Source organism: Natator depressus, chromosome 7 (genome assembly GCF_965152275.1).
Source record: "Natator depressus isolate rNatDep1 chromosome 7, rNatDep2.hap1, whole genome shotgun sequence".
In the NCBI taxonomy this organism is placed as follows: domain Eukaryota; kingdom Metazoa; phylum Chordata; order Testudines; family Cheloniidae; genus Natator; species Natator depressus.
The window spans coordinates 1,875,475-1,888,644 of record NC_134240.1 but is presented as its reverse complement, the minus strand read 5'-3'; the positions used below and the strand labels follow the sequence as shown (position 1 = coordinate 1,888,644).

General features: G+C 41.9%; 2 protein-coding genes across 5 annotated transcripts in view; one reads left to right on the top strand and one right to left on the bottom strand.

Moving 5' to 3' along the window:
• Nucleotides 1-27: 27 nt before the first annotated feature.
• PDHB (pyruvate dehydrogenase E1 subunit beta) lies at nucleotides 28-10,306 on the top strand. The gene is made up of 10 exons (XM_074957337.1): nucleotides 28-155; nucleotides 235-297; nucleotides 471-578; nucleotides 664-726; nucleotides 802-837; nucleotides 984-1,269; nucleotides 2,838-2,948; nucleotides 3,713-3,804; nucleotides 4,923-5,064; nucleotides 5,712-10,306. Exons 1-10 carry the CDS (start codon nucleotides 102-104, stop codon nucleotides 5,855-5,857), a joined length of 1,101 nt encoding a protein of 366 aa, XP_074813438.1. The 5' UTR covers nucleotides 28-101; the 3' UTR covers nucleotides 5,858-10,306.
• The window catches only part of PXK (PX domain containing serine/threonine kinase like), a 52,731-nt gene continuing 47,020 nt past the window's right edge, over nucleotides 7,460-13,170 (bottom strand). For 2 of the 4 annotated variants that reach the window (XM_074957333.1, XM_074957334.1), the window contains exon 18: nucleotides 7,460-8,611. In XM_074957333.1, the coding sequence (XP_074813434.1) occupies nucleotides 8,412-8,611 (200 nt within the window). In that variant the 3' untranslated portion in view covers nucleotides 7,460-8,411. The remainder of the gene's footprint in view (nucleotides 8,612-13,170) is intronic. The other 2 variants (XM_074957335.1, XM_074957336.1) reach the window with 1 other exon arrangement.

Below are 13,170 nucleotides of genomic sequence, written 5' to 3'. Positions count from 1 at the left end.
GCCCGGCTGCCGGGCAGTGACGGGTCGGTCCCGGCTTTGATTGGACAGACAGGGAGTCACGCAGTGACGTAGGGGGCCGACAGGCAGAGGGCAGGGGCAAGATGGCGGCTGCCGCAGGGGCACTGAGGAGGCTGGTGCGGTGCGGGCCCCAGCAGGTAGGGCCGGGCCGGCTGCCCCTGTCCCCGCCCCCTCTCTGCCGGCTCCGTGTTAACGCGTGTCCCCGTCTCTCCGCAGGGCCTGGGGCGGCTGCTGCAGCTGCGCCGCGGGATTCACGGGACCGCGCCGGCCGCCGCCCAGGTAACGGGGTCACCGGGGGGGGGGCAGCCTCCCCCGCGCCGCCGCAAAACAGCCCCCCCCGTTCCCGCCGGTGGCCGCTCTCCGCGCACGCGGGGCCGCCGCAGCTTCCCGCGGGAGACGCGGGTTCGCTGTTGTCCGGTACTTGCCCTGAGCGGCTGGTCTGTCTTCCGCAGGTGACTGTCCGCGATGCGTTGAATCAGGCATTAGACGAGGAGCTGGAGAGGGACGAGAGAGTGTTTTTGTTGGGAGAGGAAGTTGCCCAGTATGATGGTGCCTACAAGGTGAGTGGACTCATGTTTATTAACTGAATTAACTAATATTTGGAAATATAATCTTAGCAACCCAACTTTTCTTTGCTAATTGCAGGTTAGCCGAGGTCTCTGGAAGAAATATGGAGACAAGAGAATAATAGATACTCCTATATCAGAGGTATGAATAAATTAGAAATCCCCCCCCCCCATCGTTTGTAGTCATACTCATCCTTTGTTTCTTGTTCTTTTTAAGATGGGCTTTACAGGAATTGCTGTAGGTGCTGCTATGGTAAGTAATTTCTGACACTTTGAAGTGGGATCAGTTTTCTCTTGGTTTAATTTATTTAACAGAAAAATGTTAAATGCAAAATACTTTGCTATTATGATAGTTAAACTAGTGTTTTAACTACTAATATAGCTGTCTTAAATTAACAGGCTGGATTGAGGCCGATTTGTGAATTCATGACCTTCAACTTCTCCATGCAAGCAATTGATCAAGTTATAAATTCTGCTGCCAAGACACTTTACATGTCTGCAGGCATAGTGCCTGTTCCAGTTGTCTTCAGAGGTCCCAATGGTGCCTCAGCTGGAGTAGGAGCACAACATTCACAGTGCTTTGCTGCTTGGTATGGGCATTGTCCTGGACTGAAAGTAGTCAGCCCTTGGAGTTCAGAGGATGCTAAAGGTCTACTTAAAGCATCAGTCCGGGATGACAATCCAGGTGAATGGAACTTTTTAGAAATACCATGGTCTAATGATTAAGTGCTAGCTGCTTAAACTTATTCTCCAATTAGTCTCTGAATGAATTTTTTTTTAAAGCAAATTTAACTATTTGATTAACTCCTAGGCTGTTTAAAATCACTGCTTTATTGCAAAAATTCTCCATGCCCTTATAGGAGCAATTAGGGTTTTTCTGCGCACACTTCCTAGCATGTAGTATCTGCAGCTGACTTCAACACAAGTTATAGGATCAATTTGTGCCTTTCCCAGCTCAGCTTTAGTGCGTGGTTAAGAACTTCACAGAAAATTAACACTATTGAAGTTGAGCTGTCCCAGGTAAACAAACTACACAGACAAGCTTCTAACTCCCCTAGTTATAAATTACTAGTTACTAACTCAGTAGTGCCGTCTTGTTGAATCTACATTCATAGAGTAGAAAAGTCAAAGTTACTCTGTCCATTAACCATATCGCACAAATCACTGTAGTATCGGGCACCTTTGATGCATTGATTTTTTAAAGACTAACACCATAACAATGAACTTGGGAATTTTAAGGGCGCATGCTGCATACAGTGGCTTTAATGCTAGCAGGCACAAATGACTATGCACCTATCACTTGGTGGTGATTCTCCTCCTCTCCCCAGAGAGAGAAGCATGTGCAGTGGAGTGTCTTGTTTTGGTACCGTGTCTTTAATATATAAATACCTATTACTTTGTGTTTATATTAGAAAAAGCAAAGTCAGAGAAATGTGCCTGGCACTTGGAGCAGAAAGCGGTACGGCTTGTGATAGATTTTAGTTCCTGGTGGAATTCATTCCAGAGTATTAGACTCACCTCCTGGGAAAGTTCTGTCTCCTGTACAAATGAGTTTAACTACTATTGTTGAGAGTTCCATTATGTCAAAGTTCTCTTTTTTAAAATCTTCCTAAAACATGATATGACTCTTTTTTGCAGACTTCCAGGAACTTAAAGGGAGAAATCTTACACAAACTCCTGGCCCTAGTTCCTCTTGTTTAAATTCAATTTAGAGTGAGAATAGGGAGATCCAGATGTTTAATTTCTGTAGTGACCAAGAAGAAAAAGAGAGTTAATACTGTATTGCCCTATTAAGGAACTAGTCTCCTGCATTCTTTCCCACATGAATAATGGGACTGCTCATAGGAAAGGCGGTTGGATCAGGTCTTAGGCTTCTGCCTACCACTGAATATCTCAAATCACCAAACTTAAATGCTTATGGTTTTGGGGGGGTTTTTTGTTTTGTTTTTTTTACCATGTTAACAAACAGGATCATTTAGTCAAACTTTTAAAACAGTGCTATACTACTAGCTGCTCAGGTTAACTGAGTCACTTTTCATGCTGATACAAACGTGCTACCTAAACTATGCTTTCATTGCCTTTATCGTTCACCTCTTGTAAGTAAGCTGAGTTTAGCATAATGGAGCCCCCTAACACTTTAGGAATTTGGGGGGAGGGTAGAGTAGGGAGGAGAGGTTGTGGATGATGCTGTATAGTGCTTTCATCTGGAGAAGTGCATCAAAGTAACCAAGTAAGCACTTGATGTTTTTTCAGTTGTGATGCTGGAAAATGAATTGATGTACGGAGTCCCTTTTGAAATGTCAGAAGAAGCTCAGTCAAAGGACTTTCTTGTTCCTATTGGAAAAGCCAAAATAGAAAGGCAAGGTAAGTTCAGAATACTCTTAACACTTCCCATAATCTGATCCTCAAATTCTCCTACTCTGTTGGGTCGCTTTAATTAATAGTGTATTTCCCATACAAAACAATCTCTTCCTGTGGAATAGGAAAATATTTAAAGGGACAGAACTCTAAAGTCCAAACTCAACTTCTAACATACTGCATTAACCTCATGTTAATAAAACAGAACATCACTTGGTCCCATCCTTTTGGTCACAATATCTTGGTTGTTAGAAAAAAGGTGCAATTCTGGATCAAGACTGGAATGAACCAGGTAATAGACCTATGTGCTGCTGAGTGAAATCTGTCACATTTCTCTTCCTTCCTTGCATTCAGACAACCACTTTTGTTTAGAATCCTAGTGACCTTTGAGGTGCTGAACAAACTTGCAGTGGTTCAAATTTCTTATTATACATAAGTTCGTTTGCAGTGATGAGAACTTCATAGCCATACCATGGCAAGTTGCTACTACTCATTCTGCATGCAGAGTATAAGTGTTGGACACTTCAAATACGCAAACTCGGGATGAGTTCAGATGTTGAATTTCAGGCTATTCCTAATGTATAAATCACTTCTGAATAGACTAAAGTCCATTTAAATCAATGTTCAGTCCTTATGTACTTACTATTTCAAAGCTGGACTGTGTCTTGAGCCCTCTTAAGGCTACTTATAGCTACTTAGATCTTCCCACACCCTGACTTCTGTAGTTAACTCGTATGTAACTTGATCCATCACCAGCTTCTGTGTTTCAGGAACCCATGTTACTTTAGTGTCACACTCCAGATCTGTTGGACACTGTCTGGAAGCAGCTGCTGTACTTGTCAAAGAAGGTGTGGAGTGTGAGGTGCGTTATGGGAGGATTCCAGTCTCTAGTGAAGAAATTCCTTACTGTTTTTAAAATTGGACTAAGGCTATGCAAAATTAAGTCTAGTATACTGTTTGCACTTCAAAGTACTCTTTCATCACTGATTTAAACAATGATGGAGACAAATGTGTTCCTTACATGTATCTGCCATCCCCTGATTTCCCATCATAGAGCTGGGGCCAAATTAATACCATGTATGTAAGTCAAAATCACAAGCAAAAGGGAAGCTTGTGTTTTGAGATGGTCTGTTTATGCATGGCAGTAGTGCTGCAGCTAGGCAGGATGACATTTAGTGGGATTCCTAAAAGGTGACCAGGGGTTTGTCTAAACAGTTGTAGCAGTTTAAAGTGGGGTTTATTTTTAACTGATTCAGTTAAATCAAAGGGTGTGTAGACATTCAAATCAGTATAAGTCTGGCTTATATTGATCTAGCTTGTTAGGAACAGGCTATAAGCCATACTGGTATAGGTCAAGTCTATATTGATTCTAGCATCTAGCCCTTTCACTGATTGGTTTTAAAATCAATTAGTTAAGGTAAACGGATGTGCTGTGCGTGTGTTTGTATTTTAAACTATGTAGAGACAGTGAAAGGGCTATTGTTTGCCTTGATCCAAGGAGGCTTAAAGCAGAAAAACACAAGTGAATGTGTGTGCAAGGCTCATTGCTTACACCTCCTATATGAAGGGAGGGGACGACCAGAAAGTCAGACTTCTGACATGCTGGAGGGTGAGAAAGGAGTCTGTAGCATGATGTGGTGGCTAAAATTAGTCCTCTACATGCATGTAGAAGCATCCTATCCTAGAACAAAGTGAGTAGTTCCTCCTTGTTCTGTGGGTGTGACTACAGCTGAAATACAGAATTTAGGTACCTCTGCAGAGGAAAGAGATGGCTAAAATAATGGCTGCCGAATACACAGTTGGAGGAAATGCCCTAGATCTCAGTTTGAAGTGTTGACTTTCTTTAGCCACTTGTCCTTGAGAGGATAAGAACAAAGTAATAAGATGAAGTTAAAGGTTATAGTACTCACTTATGCAATTATAGATAGGCTTAAAGGACCTCTTGCAAAAAATAAAAAAACACTTAACGCTCTCTCTAAGGTGGTAAACCTCCGTACCATTAGACCAATGGATGTGGAAAGTATAGAAGCCAGTGTTGTGAAGACAAATCATCTTATAACAGTGGAAGGAGGCTGGCCGCAGTTTGGAGTAGGAGCTGAAATTTGTGCTAGGATCATGGAAGGTAGGTCAGAATAGCTTCTGAAGCTTATTTAACTTTGTATTGTATGTTTCCAAAGTTAGCTCACTAACCTTAAACATACTACTCTCATGATACATTAGCTGCTCCAGACAACTGTTTTTGGGGGGGGGGGAGGAAATTTTTAGTCAAATCAAGGTTCAGGTTTTCTGTTAGACTTTTAACCATTTAACTTAACAAAAGCACATAGCAGTGAAAACCTTTGCCCCTTTATTCTACTGTGGCCTATTCCCCTAGAGCCAGAGCTTGCAGATGCTGTGTAGGTGGTAGTGAGTTAGGCAACCTGGTAATATGCCCTAGAAGGGCATGTGGGACACATCTTCCACTCCTCCCCTGTAAACTTTCATTGAAGGTGCAAAAACAAGGAATCCTTGTGGCACCTTAGAGACTAACAAATTTATTTGGGCATAAGCTTTTGTGGGCTAGAACCCACTTCATCAGATGCATCATGAATGTGTGAAGATGGTGAGAATTAAGCAAGAATGTCTATAGGTTTAGGGTTAACACATCAAAGGACAGCTCCAGGAGTAAAGGGATTGGCCCATGGATCACTTTGCGACCCTAACTCCTTTGAAGAAAGCTGTAGCTAAAAATACATTGGCTTTTCCTAAAACCTTTTCATTCTATTCCAGGACCTGCCTTTAACTATTTGGATGCTCCAGCTGTGCGTCTCACAGGTGCAGATGTTCCTATGCCTTATGCAAAGATTTTGGAAGACAACTGCTTACCTCAAGTGAAAGATATCATATTTGCAGTGAAGAAAATATTAAATATCTAGGTTGTATATATGGTGCTCTTCCAAAGTGTGTGTCTTAAGAGCATTAATGGAATGGACTACACACTCAATGTTGTATAGCTCTATTGAGCTCTTTGTACTGAGGGAAAAGTTCAGGTGACCTTTTAAATGTATTTATGTAGTTAATCTGTGTTTAGTAGGTCACCCTCTCAGCTACTTTCTTCTACCTAGCTAAGCAGTAAAGCACACTTACATGTATGGGTGCCAGACTCAGTCTGTAAAGTGTGAATCTATATTAAAAGCCTTAGGTATTACAGCAGGTGAAAGGAAAACAGTATCTAAATAAGCCTCCCTCTGTACCATTTACAAATGGTAAAAGAAATAAAGGGTCACCTGTGCTCTGAGTTGCCTCTGTGGAACTTGAGGAGAAGAGAGAGAAATTGCAAGGGACAATGAGAGATGCTGGCTGCAGTACATTGGTTGCCCTAGTTTGGTGGAGGAAAGAAGAGTGTGTGTAAGTGGGTTTTTAGAAAAAACAATTCCCATGCTCTTGGCAGCTGTAACTAATGAGCTGCAGGACTCAAGGTGCAGTTTCTTTAAACATGCTAATTTATTATGATCGTAGAGCTGCCAACTATGTGCAAGATCAGTCTCAAGAAAATCCTTGTGCTGTACAGGTGCTTTCATACCTTATGGTGTCCAGTACTAGGAGCTTTCCCTTGGTCAGATAAGAAACTGATTGTAGAGAGGAAATAAGTCAGTATGGACTATTTTTGTTCAATCCAAGATAAGGTGCTCAACATAAGTTTAGAGGAAGATCAGTATTTAGAGTCTTAACCCTTTTTAGCAGTTTAAATACTTTGACTATACTATCAACAGCAGCACCTGTTCAAAAAAAGTTTAATTATTCCTCCTTCATCCACTCAGTTTCACCACAGGGGTAATCCATGATCAAGTCCTGGTAAAATAAAACACAAAAATAGAGAGAGAGAGAGAAAAGGAGGACTTGTGGCATCTTAGAGACTAACCAATTTATTTGAGCATAAGCTTTTGTGAGCTACAGCTCCTATTAAGAGGTTAGAGAGCTTAATTAAGTGGTCTTATCAGAAATAATGGAACCCTTCTTTGGATGTTGTAAAACCACTCCTAACCCCAATAAGGAAATGAGAGTAGATAGCGAAGGTGCTGTTTTTAAAAAAGGAGGTAATAGTGAAGTCATTCTAGAGAAACTAGACAAGTGCTGTTACTTTAAAAGTGCTTCCCTCTAGAACAGTAAGTAAACCTCCGAACAATGGTTTCAGGAGAAGCTAGTGATAGTCACCACAGCCTGTCAGCATTGTTGCCATGTATCAGTCACTGTCAGATGCAGTACCAAACTGTATCTTCATGGAGGGAACTGAATTAGCCTCACTCACCTACCCAAGGAGCTGAATTCCTTCCCTTCACATGGACAGTCAGGAAGCTGATGTAGCACTAGCCTGTCATTTCAGTACTTATCACTTAAATGCAGGGTGTAGAAGCTTCGGCTGCATTAGATTCTCTAGTTTACAGCCCAATTTATTTTAAAGCAGTAACCCTCATTCTGACTGGAGGAATTCCAGTGACATTTATTTTAATAAAAATATGACTGATATATATCACAGGTTACATGAAACTTTATACACAATGACATTCTCTGCATAGTAAACACTGATGTGTACTTGAATTTAAAATGGATTATCTATAATCCTTTAAAGTGCAATTTGTTTAAGGTTTTAAGCAAATCATAGAATAAAAGGATCTTTTCAGTCAGCATTTTAAAACAAAGTGTTCTGCAGCTTCCCCAAGAACAAGATTAATTTCATGTGGATGCAAAATTTGCCTGTGTTGAAAACTCCCCAATCCAGAACTTGTGTTGAATAATCAGTGCTAATTAACTCCCATTTTATTGCCTGAATTAGCAGGCTGTTTCCCCAGCACATGTGGTAACTAGAAACAGCTACATGTTTAGGGTGGTCATTCCAACAGTACATTAGTTACATATAAGCATGAGAAGCATTCATGCTACACTGTTGAATATGCCATAGACAGAGTTAAATCTACAGTTCCCTCACCAGTGTACTACACTTTGGATTAAGTGCTTTTTTAAAAAAAAATTATCTAAAGTAAATGGCTGGTTTTTGATGCAGCAAAAATGTAATGTGCCAACTACAAGGAATTGTAGGAAAATAGGGCAGACTAACATTAGATTTTCAAGTGTGTTTGAAACAAGGGGTAGGGTGGAATCAGATGTACTGAGTCAGTATCCTCATGTTTGTTCCTATTTTCAGATGGCAAAAATATTGCTTTACCTCCCTCCCTCCCCAAAAATCACTTAACTAAAGTTCATTTTAACTGGAATAACTGAAGTCAAGAGTTATCACCACAATATGGCAATGCAGTTCAAACAATGTAGTGCTGCTACTCAAGGACAAGGAGAAATTTCTCTAGAAAAAGCTGAAATGGCTGTGAACAAACAGCTGCAAAATAATAGACCACCATGAAGTAGCTGATCATGCCTCAACTTAGGACATTTGTTCATGGGAAAAATATCCGATCCTGCTGTCGAGAGTTAACTTCAGCTGATCCTGGGAACACTGTAGTCACACGTGTCTGCTTTCTTCAAAGCTCCTTTCTGAAAGTTTTGAATGGAGCTAAGTAAGGCTTCTCGGCTGGCACTGGCAGCAGGCGAAGGGTCAGGATGCACTGCCCCATCCATTGGAGGAGAAAGTGGAGGAGCTGCTGGTGGTGGTGGTGGCGGCGGCATAGTTGACACTCCTGTTAAAATGAGACAGTAATTACACAAGAAACCACCACCACAAGATTAGCTGACCAAAAACGAGACTAAGCTGATCTAATAATTGCAGCTGCCTTGCTAGAATAATCAATCAACTAGAGAAGTCATTCACCCAAGTAAATATGTAACTTCTTGAGTATTGCAAATAGGTATCAGATTGTGGAGAAGGACATAGAAATTAGATGCGAGAAAGACCTAGGAGATCACATCCATCCTCCTGTAAGTGCAGGCTATACAGTCCCCTGATAAGAGATCATCCAAGTCACCTTTGAAGGGAAGCCCTGGATGCCCCGTTACTTGGAGACTGAAGGGGCCATACAACTACAAATTATAAGAATCTTGCGCTGGCTGAGGGATGAAATTAAATGATTTCCAGGACTTTCCCCTCATCTCCGATTCCTGCGGTTTGTTTCTTAGTGCTAACACCAAGTGAAGCAGTCTGCCCCCATCTCACAAAGCCAGACCCAATAAATAAAATAGTTGGGCTGTGGCATTAAGTCTCTTACTATGTCCCAGGTGTAGCTACACTGTAAAGTCTGTTCTTTTCCCCCTCTAGCCAGATTTTCCAGTCCATAAATTCTGTTTTTAGGTCATTTGCTATACATGAAAGTATTGATAAGGGGTATAAAGAGACCCATTTTCTAAGAAATAGAAAAAGGCAAGTTCCTATTAAAATTAGTTATTGAGTAGTGACATCCTTTTATAGATTACACTGCATCATAAGTTCTTACGAGGGCCACAAAGACCTGAGTGCTGGCCAGTGGCACTTTTAGCACTGAAAAATCTTGACTTGTGTTGCTACATTCTGGGTTCTAGATCAGTTCTCAACCCTTTTCTTTCTGAGGCCCTGCAATATACTATAAAAACTCCCTGACCCAGCTGTGCCGCAACTGGTTTTTTTGCATATAAAAGCCAGGGCTGGTGTTCAGGGGTAGCAAGCAGGGCAATCACCTGGGGCCCCACACCACAGGGGGCACCATGAAGCTAAGTTGCTCAGGCTTTGACTTCAGCCCCAGGTGGTTGGGCTCGGAGCCCTGGGATGCAGTCCCACATGGTGGGGCTTCAGCTTTCTGCCCTGGGCCCCAGTGCGTCTAATGCTAGCCTGCTTGGAGGACCCCCTGAAACCTGTTCACAGCCCCATGGGGGGCCCCAGGCCCCTGGTTGAGAACCACTGGTCTAGATCACACACATGCTTCACTTTCTGTAACTCAGTGTGTCAACTTTACACTCTTACATCAAAAATACACGGGCACGTAAGAGCCAGAGAGTTTCAGATATGCTCCCTTGCAACCCCACATCACATGGCCATACAAAGTCAGAGCTGGGAAATTTAGTTAGGCTTGGAAGGATTTGATTTTTTAGCAGCAAATCTTGGTAAACTTCAATTTCACTATACACAAAGATGAAAAAATATTTCTATGGATAATCAAAATTTGCATATAGGCAAAAAGCTGCTTGAGAACTCGTTTGGTTTAAGGTATTTACATTTTTGACACGTGATGTTGACGGTGTGTGTGTGTTAACAGTTTAAAGCCTTAACTTTTTGAATGTGAACATTACTTAAATAATTATTGTCTGACCTCCCCCACTGTCTGCCACCCCCATATTTGCCTGCCACTGAAAATTTAAAATCAATAAAAATAAGAACTTAAAAAACGCATAATTTTGCACAACTGTGAAAATTTTACTCTAAGAATTAAATGCTTAAAAATTAACATGGATATCAGTTGAAATTAAAAAAATATATATAGATTGAATTCTGCCAAGCCTATTTATAGCGTGCCCTCTTCTGCCAGATAACAGGATGACTCTTTCCAATACACACACCACATATTCTGCAAGGGGTGGAGGAGGTCTGATTACCTCCATCACCCAGGTACTTTTTGGTGATTTGAGCTAATCAATAGACTCACAGGAAAGAGGGGAATGTGAAAGATACAGCATCGCACTTAGTCATGCCAGGTTTAGTGTATCTGGAGAACACAGAGGTGAAAACTCTGCCATTATCGGACAATGAACGGAAGTGATAAGAGGCTAAGGGAAGCAATAGTTACCAGAGCAGAACCACATGCTGCCATATTTCCATTAACTCAACACTCCCAATGACTACGTAAGAAATTAAGTCACACAGAACGACATTCAAAAGTTATTCAATGCTCAGCCACAAGGAAAGCAGCTGAAGCAATCACTTCCTTCTCAACTTGTTCCATTCTTCCTTGTTGCTGCTTAGTCTCACACTAGTAAGTGGTGGTGAAAAATAAGTGCTGTAATAAAACAAGCTGAGTTCTAGAAGGAAAGGACCTTAGTTTGAAACATTTTCAATTTGTGTCAGTTTTAAAGATTGTTCCTATGTGGAAAAATCTACCTCAAAAAGGAGAATGTTTATACAAAAAGCATTTTATTTGGCCAGTGACTTCACTGCATTCCTATGGTTATTGTACTTCAGACACTTGGACAAGAGTGTCCCTTCCTCACAAGCCAGCACCTCCTGCAAGGCGGGGAAGGGGGAGACAATCCTCTGATGGGAAATCCTCCTGTTCCTATGGAAATATGTGGCTGTTTCAAGTCTTTGTTTTACTCTCCTCCTCTCCAATAGAAATGCCAGTGTTCAAAGAAGGACTCCCACACTGGGCAAAGTGGGACCACCTCTCTGTTGCAGAGATTTTTTTTTAAATCCATCCCTCTCTTTGGTAATTGAGCTGGAAGCAAAGTTTAATACATATTTGAAAATCAGAGATGGCCCAAATTCATCACTGTGTAATTCACTGGCCTATCTGATTTGTCCTTATGCCAGCACAGATAACTGGACCTGAAAAATCTAAGTTTACTAATAACATTTATTGGAAAGTTATCCCCACCATTAGAGTCTCACTAACTAATGTGCTCACTTATGATCAGCAGAGTGTGGGGCAATATTATGAAGAGTGATACTTAAAATTCATGGCAGAAGGGAGAACAAATGGTGATCCACAGCAAAGGCTGAGGCAGGATGGTAAGCATTAAGGTTGAAGTGGTCAGAGTAGAACAAAAGGGTAGGTGAAGTCATCCCACATCCTTATTGTTTAACTTGTGATCAAATGAATTAGACATTAATATGATATGCCACAAAAGAGTCAAGAGCATCTGAGTAAGGAACGAGATTGCAAAGAGACAAAACAGAGAAACTGATAGGATAGGACAGAGAAAGACTCGGAACACAATAGACAAAGAACGGAGAAGATAACAGACTAAAGAGGCTAAAAAGATGAGTTGTCCAATACTGAATATGAACAACAAAGGCTGGACTTCTGTAAAGGGACAATGATAATAGTAACATAGAAGGAAAAAAAGGTGTAAACTTGATGAGAACAGAGGTAGAAAAGTCATCATACATCTAATGATGGATCACAATTGATCAATCAGTCCAGGGCACTAATGTTACCTAGTTTCTAGACTGGTTACTGTTTTGGAGGGGGAGATCAGTTTACTTTTTGTACTTTTTTAGAAAGCCCTTAGAGCTACATACTGTGTAACGACTGAACTGGAAACAGAACTGCCAGCACCCATGTGCAGTAAGGGGAAACTCAGCTTTTCTCTATTACGGAGGCACTTTAGTTGATCTGACAATTTAAATCTGAATTTAGCCTTAACACAGATGTAGCTATTGAAACCGTGTCTAAGTCAGGCGGGAGAACCACCTACAAACATCATATTTGTTCCACTGGGGCCCATTCCGTCATACACTTACGTGAGTGTCCCTAGTGACCGGTGTCTAAGGGTTTGCAGGACCTGGCCTCTAGTTTATAAAATGTAATAGTTATTTCATTTCAATCAGCACATCTTATAAAAGTGTCAGGCAACAAGTCATCTCTCTGTCCTTCCTCCCTGCGATGTAGTCAATCGGTGACTGGAGACTCTGTGGGCATGTCTGCACTGCAGTGTAAGTCCAAGGTTTGAATGCCAGCTCAGGCCTAACACCCTTCCATTTATATACAAACGGCACAGAACTTGGTGGAGGGTCCAAGCTGTATTGCGTTGCAGTGTAAATGCAGCCCCATTGGACTCGTGCTCTGGGAGGCCACAATCCCATGGGCCAACTTTCTTTGTCCTCTGCACAGTCAAGTTTGATGGACAGTCAGTTTTCCCCACACTGCACCACAAACAAGGGTGGGAGTGGCCGGATTCTGGAGAGGGTGCCAAGAAGTCTGGGATATGGGTGGTTGGACTCAGGCCCATACAATGCCGCGTAGACGCTGGAGCCCCAGGTTGGGATCCGAGGTTCAGTGATTCCTAACCTGCGGTTATAATTGAGGGTAGACACTCAAACCCTAGGTTAACAAACCAGGGTCTGCTAATTTGAGTTCTACTAACGCTCGGCTTACACTGCAGTGTAAACTTACCCTTAGAGCAGGTCTACACTGCAATTAAAACACCCTTGTCTGATCACTCAGGCTTGCAGAGCTGTAAAATTGCTGTGCAGATGTTTGGGGCTGGACCCCGGGCTCTGGGACCTTCCCCCCTGATTGTGGGGTCCCAGAGCCTGGGCTCCAGCCCAAGCCCA